Here is a 13,833-nt window from a genome sequence, read left to right as displayed (position 1 = left end):
AAGTTAACGTTAAGGAGTATTTGGAAGAAGGGATTTTTATTGTATTACGAGATTTTTACCTCATATATATGGAAGCATTATTGTGGTAAAAAAAGGCCTCATCACAATCCTGACTGCAGGGGAGCCATGACAGAGCCTGACAGCTCAGATTTGTCCTGACTGCTCCTTTTAGGATTTAAATAGCATTCTTCAGCCTCAGCCCCCATCCTTACATCTGCTTTAGCTAGAAGTGAGCAACACCATCCAAAATTTACACAGATGGACCCCTTTTGGCCTCAGGACAGCTGCCAACCCTTCAAAAGCCACTGCTATTCTGTTCCCACTGCTCCACCTCTGAGAAGGCAACCACAATATTTCATGTACATTTAATACTAACATGAAATATTTATTACCCTTTCCAGCTTTAAGTCCTGTTTAGCATTTTATCTCAAACTGGCACCAAAAAAAACCCATACAACTGAAAAGATTTCAGTCCCTAAACCCATGAAAACTGCAGTTAAGTGAGTCGCTTCACAAGATCACAATTAAAAGTTTATGTACAATGCAAATAATCAACCCTCTTATACTCTAAATTATCTTGTCATTACAGTGGTACAGGAACTTTTTAAGAGATGTTAAAGGATTTGAGCCTGCATTATCTCATTACTCTTACGCAATCTGTCAATAAATCAATGTATTGTGTATGACTGGAAGTGCCTGGCATATTCTTCCTAACTGTCTACCCCAACAGTAAAACTCACTTCAACAGCCCTGAGCATTTCAGACCCCACATCTCAACCTCCAATGCAACACAAAGCCCTCATACTGCAGCATCCCATCTCTAAAAACCTACAAGAGTGCAAAGTGGCCCCAGCCCACTGGTCAAGCATACAGGCTTTTAGGTTACCCACCAGGCTTCCCTGCCTGCAGACACAGCCTTGCCCCCGACAATTAGGCCACCCACAGCCTCTGACCACCTGCACAAGGGGCATGAGGGGAAGATGGACATGATGTGAGCAGATGGTCTCTAGAACAAGGTGAACGAAAGCAAAAACTCAACCCACAGCAAAGGTGGAGGATGCATGTCGAGGCCCAGCTGAATGACACAGGAAGCACAAGTGGCACAGGACAGAGGCTTAGCCAGGGCACCCACCACAGAATGGCAGCATGAGGAAAGGACAAGAGTGCTGCAAGATGGGGACACAGGGCAGGGCTGGCGTGCAGCCAAGGGAACAAGAGGTGTCCAAGGAAAGGCTGGGGCCAGCCTGCTACACCTGCACTCCATGTGTGCTGCCACAGGAGGAAAGGGCTGAACCTGAGCACCCCCATGCTCACAGTCACCCCAAGTGGGTACTGCCACCCAGTCAGCTGGGGGACACAGCCTGCAGGCTGGGTGGGGACACCTGCAGCAGCTCCTCTGTGGGTGCAGAGCTGCAATGGAGTCAGGCCCTCACTCAGGTCTGGTGGAGGCTCTGGGAGCCGCAGGTGAAGGAATCACACCTCAATGATCATCTGCCCCAGCAGTGAAGCCTATGCATGCCAGCACCCTCCTTCCCAGGGGTGTGGGCATGGGAAGGTCATTTTTCAGTTCCTCCTCAAGGTGGACAACCAGCTTAAGTCCAGCTCAAAGGATTGGAAGGCGATATTAAAAAAAAAAATTCACACACACACGGAGAGTCTGAGAGACCAGAGACAGTACCAAGAACAGCCTGCAGTGTGAGGGGAAGGGCCTCACCTTCCACAGACTCAAGCCCCAGCTTCAGGTACCTCCACCTACTCCCCACCAGACTTCTTTGAAGAAACAGCGTGCTGATACATTAAGAAGCCCTTCTTAGAGTAAACACCTCTGAATAATTCTCACATTTCTGTCTTCTACTATTGCTTCTTCCAAAACTCTACCCCTCAAGCCCAGAAAAAACAAACCACACTTAAAAAAATACATTTTGAAATCCTACCAAAATCTGTTTTCTGTTATGTTAACCACTGGCTAGTAAACATCCTTCCCTGGCTCTAAAGAGAGCAGCTGCCATGAAGTGGCCTTCAAACTCACTCAAACTGCACAGGCTTTGAAACAGAGACACTCCCTTGCAAGAGAAGTTCCATCTGGATGTTGATATTTCACATTATTGCCACATGTTAAACATTTAAAAATATACAAGTTACTTAAGCTTTAAGCAATGTGCTAAAATACTAAGACCAAAGTTTCTCCTTTATTAAGACTTCAAAAAGACAGTATATTAGTCCTGCTCATCTCTGCTTTTGCTGAAATAGGTGAAGTTACAGCTCACTTCACATGTCCTTGACCGTTATTCCCCATTGCACATTCAACTTCCACCCTATTAGTCAGACACATTGTTTCCAGCAGAAACTCCCTCCCATTTGAGCAAGCCTCATGTGTTTAAACAAGAGGGGCTCCCACCAGCACCCATCTCCTCTCACTCCCTTCTTGATAATGGGGTAATGCATCTTCATAATTCTTGTAGTTCCATGATTATGGGTATAAGATGTAGGACTTCCTCCTATTTTTAAACAGTGCCAGCTCATCTCAGAAGGTTAAAAAAATAAAAATCACATCCTATTGTATGCAACACACTAATAAAAAGGCTATGTATCAGCACAACAGGCAATGTATAACTCTTACAGTTCTGCTTGTGGAGGAAGTTATGCAAAGCCTCCTGGTGCTAAGCATCTGGAAGGCAAGAACACCCCAGCATGCTATAAAAGTGATAGCCCAGCTCCTGGCAGCTCCTTGCTTGCAGGAGAATCAAGCATGTATTCCAGATACTTAGCACTGCTTTCCTTTGTGTCAGCAGCTCTTGTGAACAGGTCCAATCCATCCAGGCAAAGAGGACACACACCTTCCATCTCTCAACCTTGGTATACTTGAAGAAAGGCACACAAGTTTCAGTCTACATATGTGGAGAATAAAATGCAACCAGGCAGACATGATAGAACCATAGGAAGGTCCCTCAGGCACATCCTTGTTTGCTAGAGTTGCATCTGTGACACAGAAGTCCTCAAGGCTGTGGGCCCAGAAAGGGGCTACAGAAGCCTTCCAAATTTCAGAGGCATGAGACAGGGACAGTTCTACACATCCCGAGTCAGCTGGATGAAGCAAACATCTAAAAAAATTCCTTTGACTTCATCTGTTATCAAATATACACAATAGCAAGATCCCTGCAACTCAGCAGTCTGTGCTGATGCCTCACAGAGGCCAGAAGAGCATTCTCAGCTGCATTTCCAGTTCTCCTTCTCATCAGCACCTGAATGGGTGTGTAGTGAATCCTGGAGAGGGGGGGAAGAAAAAAAAAAAAAAGATTTCTTGTGTGCCCACTTCCCCTTTAGTCCTTACTGCAAGGGGAGGATCAAAGAATCCCAACCCATCCTTTCACCCACAAGGCCAGGTAGTATTATAGAATCCCAACACTACAGTAGATATTTTGCCACCAAGAGCTGCCCCACCACATTCCCTCTCTGCAGTTTCATCTCTCCTGCCACTACAAGTTTTAATTTGAATGATCTTGCTTAGGAAGAAAAAGTGGTATCTCAGCACAAACATCTCTCATTCTAGTTGCACGAGGCAGGCTTTGCTAGCATGAGATTTTTCTTTACCTGGGTTAGAAGATGATGACATCTCAGCTGTCTATAGAACTGCAACACAGAAGGATCAGCTCTCACTACTTTTGGATCAAAATCCAGAACACGGAGACCTGCAAGACTACGGGCTCGAGAGAGGGCTACATAAGCCTGCCCACTTTCAAAGACACGAGACAGGGAGATTTCCACACAGTCTAAAGACATGCCCTGTCAAAGACACAGAGAAGTTTGTTACAGAACAAACAAACAAACAAACAAGAACACTGTGCTGTATCAACACTAACCTATCCTGCGAGTCTGTCAAAGGTACCATCCTTGGTGTATGGGCTTGATAAAAAAAGGAAGTCTCTTGTTTGACTATGTTACTGATGAAAAGATGGGAATCAGCAGAAAGAAAAAGGACAGTTTTCCACTGTCAGGAAATTGCTAGCAGACAGTGGGGTCCACTAACAAACTCCAGTGAGCCTCCTGGGTGAAACTCCACAAATCCCATATCATCAAAACAGGAGGGAAAGAAATCCTGCTGTTTTCACTCCAGTAATTAACTGGAGCAGCCACCAGTCTCAAGTGGGTCTCAGGCAGACCATGTGAGACAGAGTTTGGGTTAGGCCTGACCAGCACTGTCTGCGCCAAGAGACATCCCAGGAGGCAGCAGAACTTACAACATGGCCTGGTTTAAGCAGTGGCATGGGAACAAACTTGCAGGTCTAATACCAAGACAAGTATTTATCAAAGTGTGTGAAGTCTTCTGGAAAGGTAGGAACTGTGTAAGTTACATTGAAAAAAACCCAATACACATCACCAAAGGGGGAGTCCAGCCCAAAGAGCACAGCTGTGACTCCTGCAGCTTCCTCAGGTACACTGCAACCCTCAGCATCACTAATGCTGATGACTATCAGGGAAACACTACCCTGATCAGCCCACAGCAGTAAATAATGCTGCTTTATTTACATAGCCTAACACCAACTATGCAGATGGCAGCACCCTTATGAAAACTCTAGCAGTATTGCTAGCCCATCTTTGACCCTATAGACAAGCATCACAAGCAGAAGAGGTGCTGCCTTCTCTGCAGCTAGGCACACATATTCTAGAGGTCCCCCACAACAATGGCCTTTCAGTTTTCCCTCCTGTTTTACCAGCAATGCAAGCTCACCCAGAAAATAAGGCTTATGATGGTGTAAAAGTCTATAGACAGCTGTATAAGAACACCCACCTGACTCTTGTGAATGGAAATGGCCCATGCCAATTTTAAAGGCAACTGTTGACGACTCAAATGAACTCCTGATGGTCCTTTGAAGACCCATTTCTCCATTTTGATGACCTGTGTGACCCCGCAGAGAAACCTCACCTTAGGCAGCCCTGTAGGAATGGGAACAGGAGAGAAACAGGGGTGTATTCCTGACACTCAACAGCCAGGAAGCCAGCAGCTTAAGAACACTTTTTTTCCTCCTTCCCCATGTCAGTCTTTCATAAATTCTAGGGCTGCATTAAAAAAAGAAAATCCCACACCAAAAAAACCCCACAAACCCTAAATCCACACACAGTAAATAGGATGTCCCAAAATTATGTTTGGGACCTACTTAAGCAGGAGAATTGAAGTCAGGTAATTTATCAGTTGAGATGCAGAGAAAAATACACATTGCAGGTAGCAGAACTTTTTTCTCTGAGAAAAACAAATGAAAAATACCCACCAAGACTTGCTTTAACACAACAGACAGGAAATGCAAATAAGCACACACATCTAGAGAATAAAGAAAAGCAGAAACAAGAGGCCCTACAGATAGCTACAGCTGATGCAGCGCATGACCTCACAGCTCATGAGAGCCCCAAGCCTCTCACTGCAGAAACCTCCTCCCTGCTTTCCCTCAAATTATTCTTACGAAGCAGTAAACAAAATTAACAAGTCATAAGCCATCAGTGATAAATTGGTTTGGTTTTTTTTCTTCTTCCTTCAATAGAAGATCAAAAAGCTTACTTACCCCTCTGTTCACTTTCAAACCCTACAACAACTCCTCGTGCCCCATTCACCAGCCCTTGAGACAAATCCAGATTCTTAGCTAGCATCACCTACAGATAAAAAGAAAAATCTCAGTGCATTGGCTTTACAGCCTGTTCAGCCACCTGCAGCTAAGCTTCTAGCCGGGAAGCCTAAGCACATCAGGCTGATATGGCCACGGCCCCATCATCCTATTGCAGGAGAGAGCACCATCTCCAAGTTGATTGCAATTATTTCACAGCCTTTCCTTCCCAGGATTCCCAACTACATCTATTGTGCAGCACTGGACACTTCACTTGAGCTGCTTCTGTCCACAGCTGTGAGCTCAAATCCAGGGAAGATTCCCCTTCCCCAAACACCAACCAGCCTAGACATATATAGATTCTGGGAACACCTAAGGAACAACTTCCCAAGGCAAACAGTGCTGCTGCTAAGCACAATCCTGCATCCTTTCCAGTCTGACAGCCCTAGCTCACAGCAAGGTGCCCAGTCCTGCAAATTTGGCAAGCTGCACTATACCCTTACAGGTCAGGAGGGCTGCTGTACCTGGAGCTGAGACTGCAGGCAAGGACTGCCTGTGCTCTGCTACCTGGAAGCTTCTAAACCTGATTGGGAATGTGTGTCAAAGTCATAGCAGTCACCACTGTTCACGAGACATGGACCTGCACTCAAATCAATCTAATTCATGGTCTGGATAAGATTCAAAGCAGAAAGGATACAAAGATTGGGATAGAGTCTTCTGTTGGCCTGGCATGGCCGTTCTATACAGAATCTGCATTCTATACATTAATCTACTCTATACATTTATCTGCTATTCCTTTTTCTTATGCCATTTGATCTGCTGGTCTTTCACAAACATATGTATACACACTCACCTGAGCTCCAAGCTTTAGCTCAACTCTACCACCCACAGGACACTGAGCATCAATTAACTTCACTAGCATTGGGTCACTGTCCAGAGCCTCGAAAGTGTGCACTTCTCCTATTAAGGAAAGGAAGATGTGACAAATTGCAACCATTGAACGTATTCCACACAGCATTGCAGGAGCCTCAGCATTTATTTCTAACAGCAGTTCCTCTTTTCGTATCCATTCTGCTCTGCTGGCAGGACATCTTCACACAAACCTTGTCACATCTAACAGCAGAAAGCTTGCTATTGCCTCTCTTCCCAACATAACTCCCAGAGCATGAGAAGGCTCAGGAATCAAAGGCCAGCAGTAAATAAGAACTGAGCTGTCACCATTTTGAGCACATGACCAGTTTCACTTGCTGCCAACACCAGATGTCTAAAGAGGACTAAGAAAGAATCCTAGGGCCAGACATGGAGACAGAAATTAAATAGCCCTTAATTCAAGTCATGGCTGGGTAGAGCACAGCCTTTCCAAGATGTTATAGAAAGAAAAAGCAGAGATATGGAGGCAATAATGACTCACCCTACCTCACAGCAAACAATGAGCTCGCTGTCTATTACACACCAAGAAGTAACAGTGTGGATTTTTAAACAAAAAGCTGTGAAGTTTTTCCCCAGACAGCTCAACTCCAACACACACAGCTTGAACTGGTGCTGCTGTGCATGACAGAACACCAGTTCCTCCTGACACCACAGTATCCCCTTTGCATCCACTCAGAGCTCAGCCCCAAAGCCAGCAGCTTCCTCCGAAGAGTTCACCTGATAGCTGTTGCAAGCGTCTCTCATTAGTTATTTCTACATCATCTTTATGGGTGCAGAGCCGCGTAGCCAGGATCCCATCACGCTCAGACCTGTTAGCAGTGGTCTGCATCAGCAGTCTGGTAACCTCCTCTGTGCACCTAGTAACCAGGAAAAGGGATTATTATTTAACAGGATCAGATACAGGTCTTCAGCAGCAGTAACCTCCACACAGCTGGATCAGGCTGTGCAAGCCTCAGGCCTCCAGAGAGAAGGACAGAGAAAGATAACTACACAAAGTTGGAGAGCAGTGCAAATGTGTGCTCCAGCCCTGCCCTGGCCACTGCCAGCTCAGGATCCATTGAGTTCCTTAGCAGAAATTGCAAAGAGGAACCCTAGAAAGGGTCCTTCCTTACCAGAGCAGCATAGATAAAACCTGCTTACATTAACTGAAGCATTTATAGCTATTGCCCCCAGCCACGCATTCCTGATAGAGCACAGAGAAGTGACAAACCACTCTTTCCTCTGCTCCATCAGTAGGGAGCAGGGATTACAGAGAGTGAGTTTCTCCTCACCTGCCTAAACGGACTGCACTCAGGAGCGAGACAAAGGTCTTGTCGGTCTGTCTCCGCACTTCAGTCAGCTCCATGTTTATGTGGATGCATTTCCTCCAGCTTTTTGCCTGGCAAATCATTGTTTTATTTAAAAAAAAAAAAAAAAAAAAAAGAGGCAGACTTCAAGTATGAGAATGAGTTTGGGGACAGTTTTGTACCTGGAAGCAAAACTTGGTTTCTTCATTAGCCTTGCAGACTGGGGGTAGCTGCAGGAAGTCCCCGCAGATGATTAGCTGAATTCCTCCAAAAGGCTCATCCCGTTTTCTGACTGCCCTGAAAGGGAGGGAGGAGAGGAGAAGCTTTGAATGCCCTCCAGGACCTGGACATAGTCAGGTCTCAGAAGTAACTTTTTAGTCTATGAGTACATTCAAACATTCTCACCTGCAGTGAGAGATGATTATCCTCAGCTGTATCAGAAGAGCTCAAATAATTAAGCAATACTATTACATGACATTAAGTTTGCTTTGCTTACCCACCCCAGATGTCATTACCAGTCTTGGTTCTTTGGTAGCTGCTACACTACAGCTGCTTCTCTGTGCAAGAGAGAACTGCTGGGCACAGCATAGACAGCTGTATTCTGGACTCAGCTCTATAGACGTGGCTCTGGAGATGGAAACAGCAACCAGAACAGCCACAGCTGGGGAGCAGGGACATGATCACAACTTATCTCAGGGTAAAGGTCTGCCCAGATGCTGGCTACGATTTCATGCTTCCTTCTAGTCCTATGCCAGTGGTTGCCTTGTATCTATTCACATAACCAGAGGAAGGAAGCAGCCTGGTAATTTAGGGAAACTGATTTCTATTAGTTGTTTGGCCTGACAATCACTCACCTCGCCACTGCCTCCAGTCTGTCAAAGAACTTGCCATCCACCATTGAGATCTCATCAATAATTAAGTGCTGGCAGGCCAGCCAGTGCTGGCGCACCCCAGGCCTCTCCGCCAGCTGAATACACTGCTCCAGCGGCGCCTTCCCAGAGCCAATCCCTGGCAGGGGAGAAGAAAGCAAAGCTTTGGGAAGCTCCTGACTCTTTGGGAAGGGAGCGAGAGCTCCCAGCCCCTCGCCATCAGGCAGACTGTTACCTGCGAAGGCGTGAAGAGTGGTGCCACCGATGTGGCAAGCCGCCACTCCCGTGCTGGCTGTAGCGTAGGTGCTCTTCGGAGGGAGGGAGCCCACGATCTTCTTCAGCAGGAACGACTTCCCGGTCCCTTGGAGGAGGGGGAAGCAGCAGGTCAGCAGCGAGAGCTGAGGACTTTACCCGGCGACGGCCACCCGGCCCCTCACCTGCACAGCCGGTGAAGAAGACGCTCTTCCCGCTCCGCACGGCGCCCAGCACCGCCGCCTGCTCCGCCGAGAGCCTCGCCGGGGGCCGCCTCTCCGCGCGGGGCACCTGCGGGACGGGCGGCGGCGCGCTGTCAGAGCGGGGTCGGTAACCGGGGCCGCCCCCGTCTCCCCGGGACTCACCTCTGCCGGGCACTCCCCCCGCGCCTCGCCACCGCGGAGGCGGCCGGGGGCGCGCAGCAGGTCTCGCTCCTGCAGCGGGCTGATGACGGCGAAGGCCGGCGGCGGCCGGTCCAGCAGACGGGGACCGCGCGGCGCGCCCCGCGGCCCGGCGGCGACCTTGAGCCGCAGGAGGCGGAGGAAGCGGCGCAGCGCGTCCGGGGGGCAGTCGGAGAGCAGGATGTGGGCGCCGCCCGGTGCCACCCGCACCGCCGCCCGCCCGTCGCCCGCGAACCGCGTGAAGAGCCGCACGGCGTCACCGGCCAGCGCGAAGCTCAGCGCCGCCGCCGCCCCGCTGCTGCCGCCGCCGACCACCCGCAGGACCGGCTGCCGCAGCTCGTTGCGGCCCAGCAGCACCAGCGCGCCCCGCATCACGCGGCGCCGCGGGGCCTGTCCCCCCGGCAGCGGCTGCTCCACGGCCACCGTGCAGCGCAGCTCCGCGTCCCCCATCCTGCCGCCCCGGCCGCCGCTGCCACACCGGCCGTTCAAACCCGCCGCGTGCAGCCGCCGCCAATCAGCGCCAAGGGCTTTAACCCGGCGGCCAATAGGAGGCGGGGACGGAACCGGTCCGAGGAGGGGGGGCGGAGCGCCAGCCGGGCCAATCAGCAGCCTCATGGGGACCACGTGAGGCGTTGCCAGGCTACGGGACGCCGCGTAGCCCGGCGCGGTCATGGCTGCCCGCAGCGGGGAGAAGGAGCCGCTGGACCCCGTGCGGCAGAACCAGCTCCTGTGCGAGCGGGTGCGGAAGGAGCTGCAGTGCCAGAGACTGCACACGCAGTACGGCCTGAACCCCCTCCACCGCGGTGAGGCGGCACGCGGGCGGCCCCACGGTCACAGAGAAAGAAGCCCCGAGGCGCGGAAGCCCCGAGGGCAAGACAAGCGGTGCACCGAGCCGCAGGGCCGAGGGAAGGCCCGTGGGGCATGCCTGCATGGGGCAGGGGCAGGCCCCGCAGCACTCAGCAGCTGCACCCAAGAAGGCCAGCAGCAGCCAGTGAGGGGGTAGATCTGGAAGGATCAAGTGGTGGGCTTCTTGTTGTGCCTGAGAAACCAGTCTGCACACTCAGAATTGAGACAAGACCAGTTTGCCCAAATTAGACGGTGCCTTTGTAAACATGTAGAGTTGCACAAACTTGCCTTAGGTGTGTTAGGATCTGGAAGCCAAGGATCTTGAGCAAAAAATACAAGCTAAGATAGGGTAGAGAGCTGCAACACTACATTCTGCTTCTTCAGCCTCCAGGCTGATTTCTACCTGACAATTCGCAGTCATAGAATGTCATTACCTACGCTGGCATGGACGGGTAATGTGAATAGATTCACTCAGGTGTAGGTTTCACAGTGAAACAAAAATGAACCAAAGGAAAATTGCTTGAAACCTGGCCCCCTGCAGGCCACCACGTGGGTGGGGTGGAACTTCGCTGTGGTGAATGCAGGCAGCATCCACTAGAAGGGCCTGTAGCATGCTTAACCCCCTGCTCTTTCTAGGAAGTTGCTATTAGTCAGTACTCTAACTCATTTTGTTCTGTTCACATGCTGTTCTTCCTTTACATCTTCAGTGAAGTAGCTGGGCCCAGACTGGGGAATAACCAAAAGGAACATTTGCAATGATAGATATCCTATACCTGGCTGCAATGCTAAATTCACATTAAAGTAATTCACCTGCATTGTTTCTTTCCAGTTCACACAATCACCAAGAAGCCTATGTCTTGGCATGATAATATAGAAGAGCCGGCAGATGGTAAGAAATCTCTGAACAGGTTGTGATAGTTACATAAGAAAATGACTAATAAATAAGATTTTAAAATTCCAGTTAGTCTAAAAGATGACATATGTGTAAACAGCCCTGTGACAATAGAAGAAAGTTAAACTCATTCATTATTTTTGTTAAACATAAGGCAGGTTTTTTTTCACACTTTAAGGCCCTTTCCCATTACTTTTCACTACCAGTACGAGCTTGCATTCATGCAATTATGCTTTTATTTTTGTTTTTAGTTATCATGCTCTATAATTCCACTTGAGAATCTAAACCTCTAAAAAAAATCTAGACACCTATTTTATACATACACGTTGCCTGTCATTGCAGATTCTACCTAACCACTACATACAGTAAACTGCTGAAATGGCTGCTGAGTCTTGCTTTAGACCACTAGTAACAGGAACCCTTATAGCAACTGCTCCCTTATTTCTAAGATGCCAATTTTGTCTAAAAACCTTAATGGTTGGTTAAAGTTGGTTAAGGCTGGCCTGCTCTAGTCAAGGACTGGGGGGGGGGCGCGGAGAAAACCAAAACAGGGAAAGGCAGCAGGTCTCAGGCAACTGAGAAAAGACAGCTAACATGGAGCACTGGTTGGTAATAGATGTGGTATAAGAAAAGTAAGATGCTGCAATACAGTAGACACGGATGACAGAATTAACAGGACAGTATAGGCAGGCAAATCTTGAAACTTCATCAGGATAAATTTGAGTAGAAATATCACCTTGCATTCTCTTACAAGATCATTCACAGAAGCACAGATGTTGCCTCCAACCTTTGTTTTCTTGCTATTGCTGGGACAGCATTAGGATGTTCCATTCTAACACACATCCACAGGTGACTGGTTTTTAAACATACTTTCTTTCATTTGTATTTGTGTCTCTTAAACCAACAGCCAAGTTTCTGAACCTTATTCACCATGCAGCACTGGAGCCAACAAAGAAATATTCAGAGCCGCAAACTGAAAGCCAAGAAATTGGCTGGAACACAACACCTTTGGTGAGTAGCATGCTTAAGGACTCAGCTCTTTGCAGGATTCAGAGAGGTTCAGCCCATCACACTGAAAGATATTCATGCAAGAAAATAATTTGCGACAAACATGGAAAACAGGAATGACTAGGAACGAGCAGAGCTGGTAATGGACAACAAGTTTTTAAAATTTACACCTAAAAGGACTCTTCACACTGGCATAGGCTTGTGAACACAAAAACAGTTGACTTCTCCTGAGAAACTTGCATGCAAAATATCTACAATGACAGTCCACCCCAAGCATATTGCCAAATGCCACATATGTAGTCACGGCCGTTTATTAAAGCATTCAGCCATGAGAAATGGCGTAGTGAGCAATGTGAAGTGACATACATAAGTACTGTGAAAAGAAATGTGCTACTGTACAGTATCTTTCAAACAAATTGCAAGCAGAACCATAAAATCAATAATCAGCTAAGTAAACCCGAGGCAGAATACACCAGTGAGGATTCATTTGGGCAAGCGTGAATAAGCAGGAGGAAAAGAAATCTTATTAACAAGCTGAGACATCAATCATATCTGACAAACAAATAGCTGTGACGATGACTGGCTTGTAGATTACTGTTTCAAGGAAGGCAAATGAGGGCCTGATTAATTTTGGTCTGTTACAAAGAAAACTAAGATAAATAAGAAAATAAGACAGTCTTCTGCAACTTTTCATATTACACTTCAGGTAAACTAGTTACTCATGACAAGGCTAGAGACAGACATCCCAGCAGGGCTTTACACTGTTAGATACTGGTGGTAGGATTAGGTTGGCAGGAAAGAGGCAACTAAATTTGCATGCAGGGAAGCAAGTTAAATTTATAGTCAGGACTCATGATGCTGTTTCATACGTTAAGTTTTCCTTTTTCACCAGGTTCTAGCGTAATGAAGCAGTGAACAGTATATTCTCAAATAAGTGGTACCCTACTCGTTTGTCATTTGGGCATTTCTCAGCAGCAAGAACACTGCATTGCTCTTCTCAGGAGGGACTACTACTACTACTAATTCTAGTAAAAGCACATGACTTCATCATTTTTCTTTCCCAGATTCACGTGGACCGTACTGATTGCAGACTCTACTTCCCACGCCGGAGAACCGAGATCACTAAATAAATGGCTGCCATGGGGCATGGGGAGGAGCAGTCTGAGAACCTGTAGTAGGAGAGTAGCAAAGCCACACAACTTAGATAGAAGCAGTTAATGACATGTAATGTGTTAGGCCCTGCTCGTTCTTAGGTGAATCTGGTAGATTTCTGGAAAGAGAAGATAGCGAGAAAAGGGAAGAGAGAACCTCAGTCTGTCCAGATTTGCAGCCTAACAATAGTTACAGAAATAAACCTATTTATAAGATTGCTGTATCTGTCTCACTGCTGTTTCCAAACCCATCTGTATGAATAGTCTAAAAAACACTTTAACATCTTGACAGGCTTCAGACTTCCTACTCTGACATTGGAAACGTGACCCAGAACTCAAGTTCACCAAGTACACGTCAACAGGAGCTATGGAAAAAGCTGTCAGAATGAAGGGAACAAAGGGCAGGCTTCAGCCACCACTCATAACACAACTAAACATGAATTAGACATAGTTCTGTGCAAACCATTTAATGCGCTCACACACCAAAGGTTTAAGTAGAAAACAATCCTTCAACAAAACAGACAGTAAGAAGAAATTAGTGATAAGGCACTAGTTTCCACTGACTTTTTTTCTTGCCACTTGGAAGCATCCAGCTTGTGCCACC

General features: G+C 47.6%; 2 protein-coding genes across 2 annotated transcripts; one reads left to right on the top strand and one right to left on the bottom strand.

Annotated features, from left to right (window-relative positions):
- Nucleotides 1–2,170: 2,170 nt before the first annotated feature.
- On the bottom strand, nucleotides 2,171–9,800 carry PIF1 (PIF1 5'-to-3' DNA helicase). The gene is made up of 12 exons (XM_072868347.1): nucleotides 9,297–9,800; nucleotides 9,117–9,222; nucleotides 8,915–9,040; nucleotides 8,665–8,818; nucleotides 7,993–8,107; nucleotides 7,796–7,902; nucleotides 7,242–7,381; nucleotides 6,448–6,554; nucleotides 5,556–5,643; nucleotides 4,790–4,935; nucleotides 3,592–3,783; nucleotides 2,171–3,264 (listed from the first exon to the last, which is right to left on the bottom strand). The coding sequence occupies exons 1-12, from the start codon at nucleotides 9,780–9,782 to the stop codon at nucleotides 3,208–3,210; spliced, it is 1,824 nt and encodes a 607-aa protein (XP_072724448.1). The 5' UTR covers nucleotides 9,783–9,800; the 3' UTR covers nucleotides 2,171–3,207.
- Nucleotides 9,801–10,002: 202 nt separating this feature from the next.
- Nucleotides 10,003–13,402, top strand: CFAP144 (cilia and flagella associated protein 144). Its single transcript, XM_072868759.1, has 4 exons — nucleotides 10,003–10,135; nucleotides 11,008–11,067; nucleotides 11,978–12,081; nucleotides 13,143–13,402. The coding sequence occupies exons 1-4, from the start codon at nucleotides 10,003–10,005 to the stop codon at nucleotides 13,206–13,208; spliced, it is 363 nt and encodes a 120-aa protein (XP_072724860.1). The 3' UTR covers nucleotides 13,209–13,402.
- Nucleotides 13,403–13,833: the final 431 nt, after the last annotated feature.

Source organism: Ciconia boyciana, chromosome 7, assembly GCF_034638445.1.
Source record: "Ciconia boyciana chromosome 7, ASM3463844v1, whole genome shotgun sequence".
Lineage (NCBI taxonomy): Eukaryota > Metazoa > Chordata > Aves > Ciconiiformes > Ciconiidae > Ciconia > Ciconia boyciana.
The sequence above is the reverse complement of the archived record's forward strand: the minus strand, read 5'-3'. Positions and strand labels throughout refer to the sequence as shown.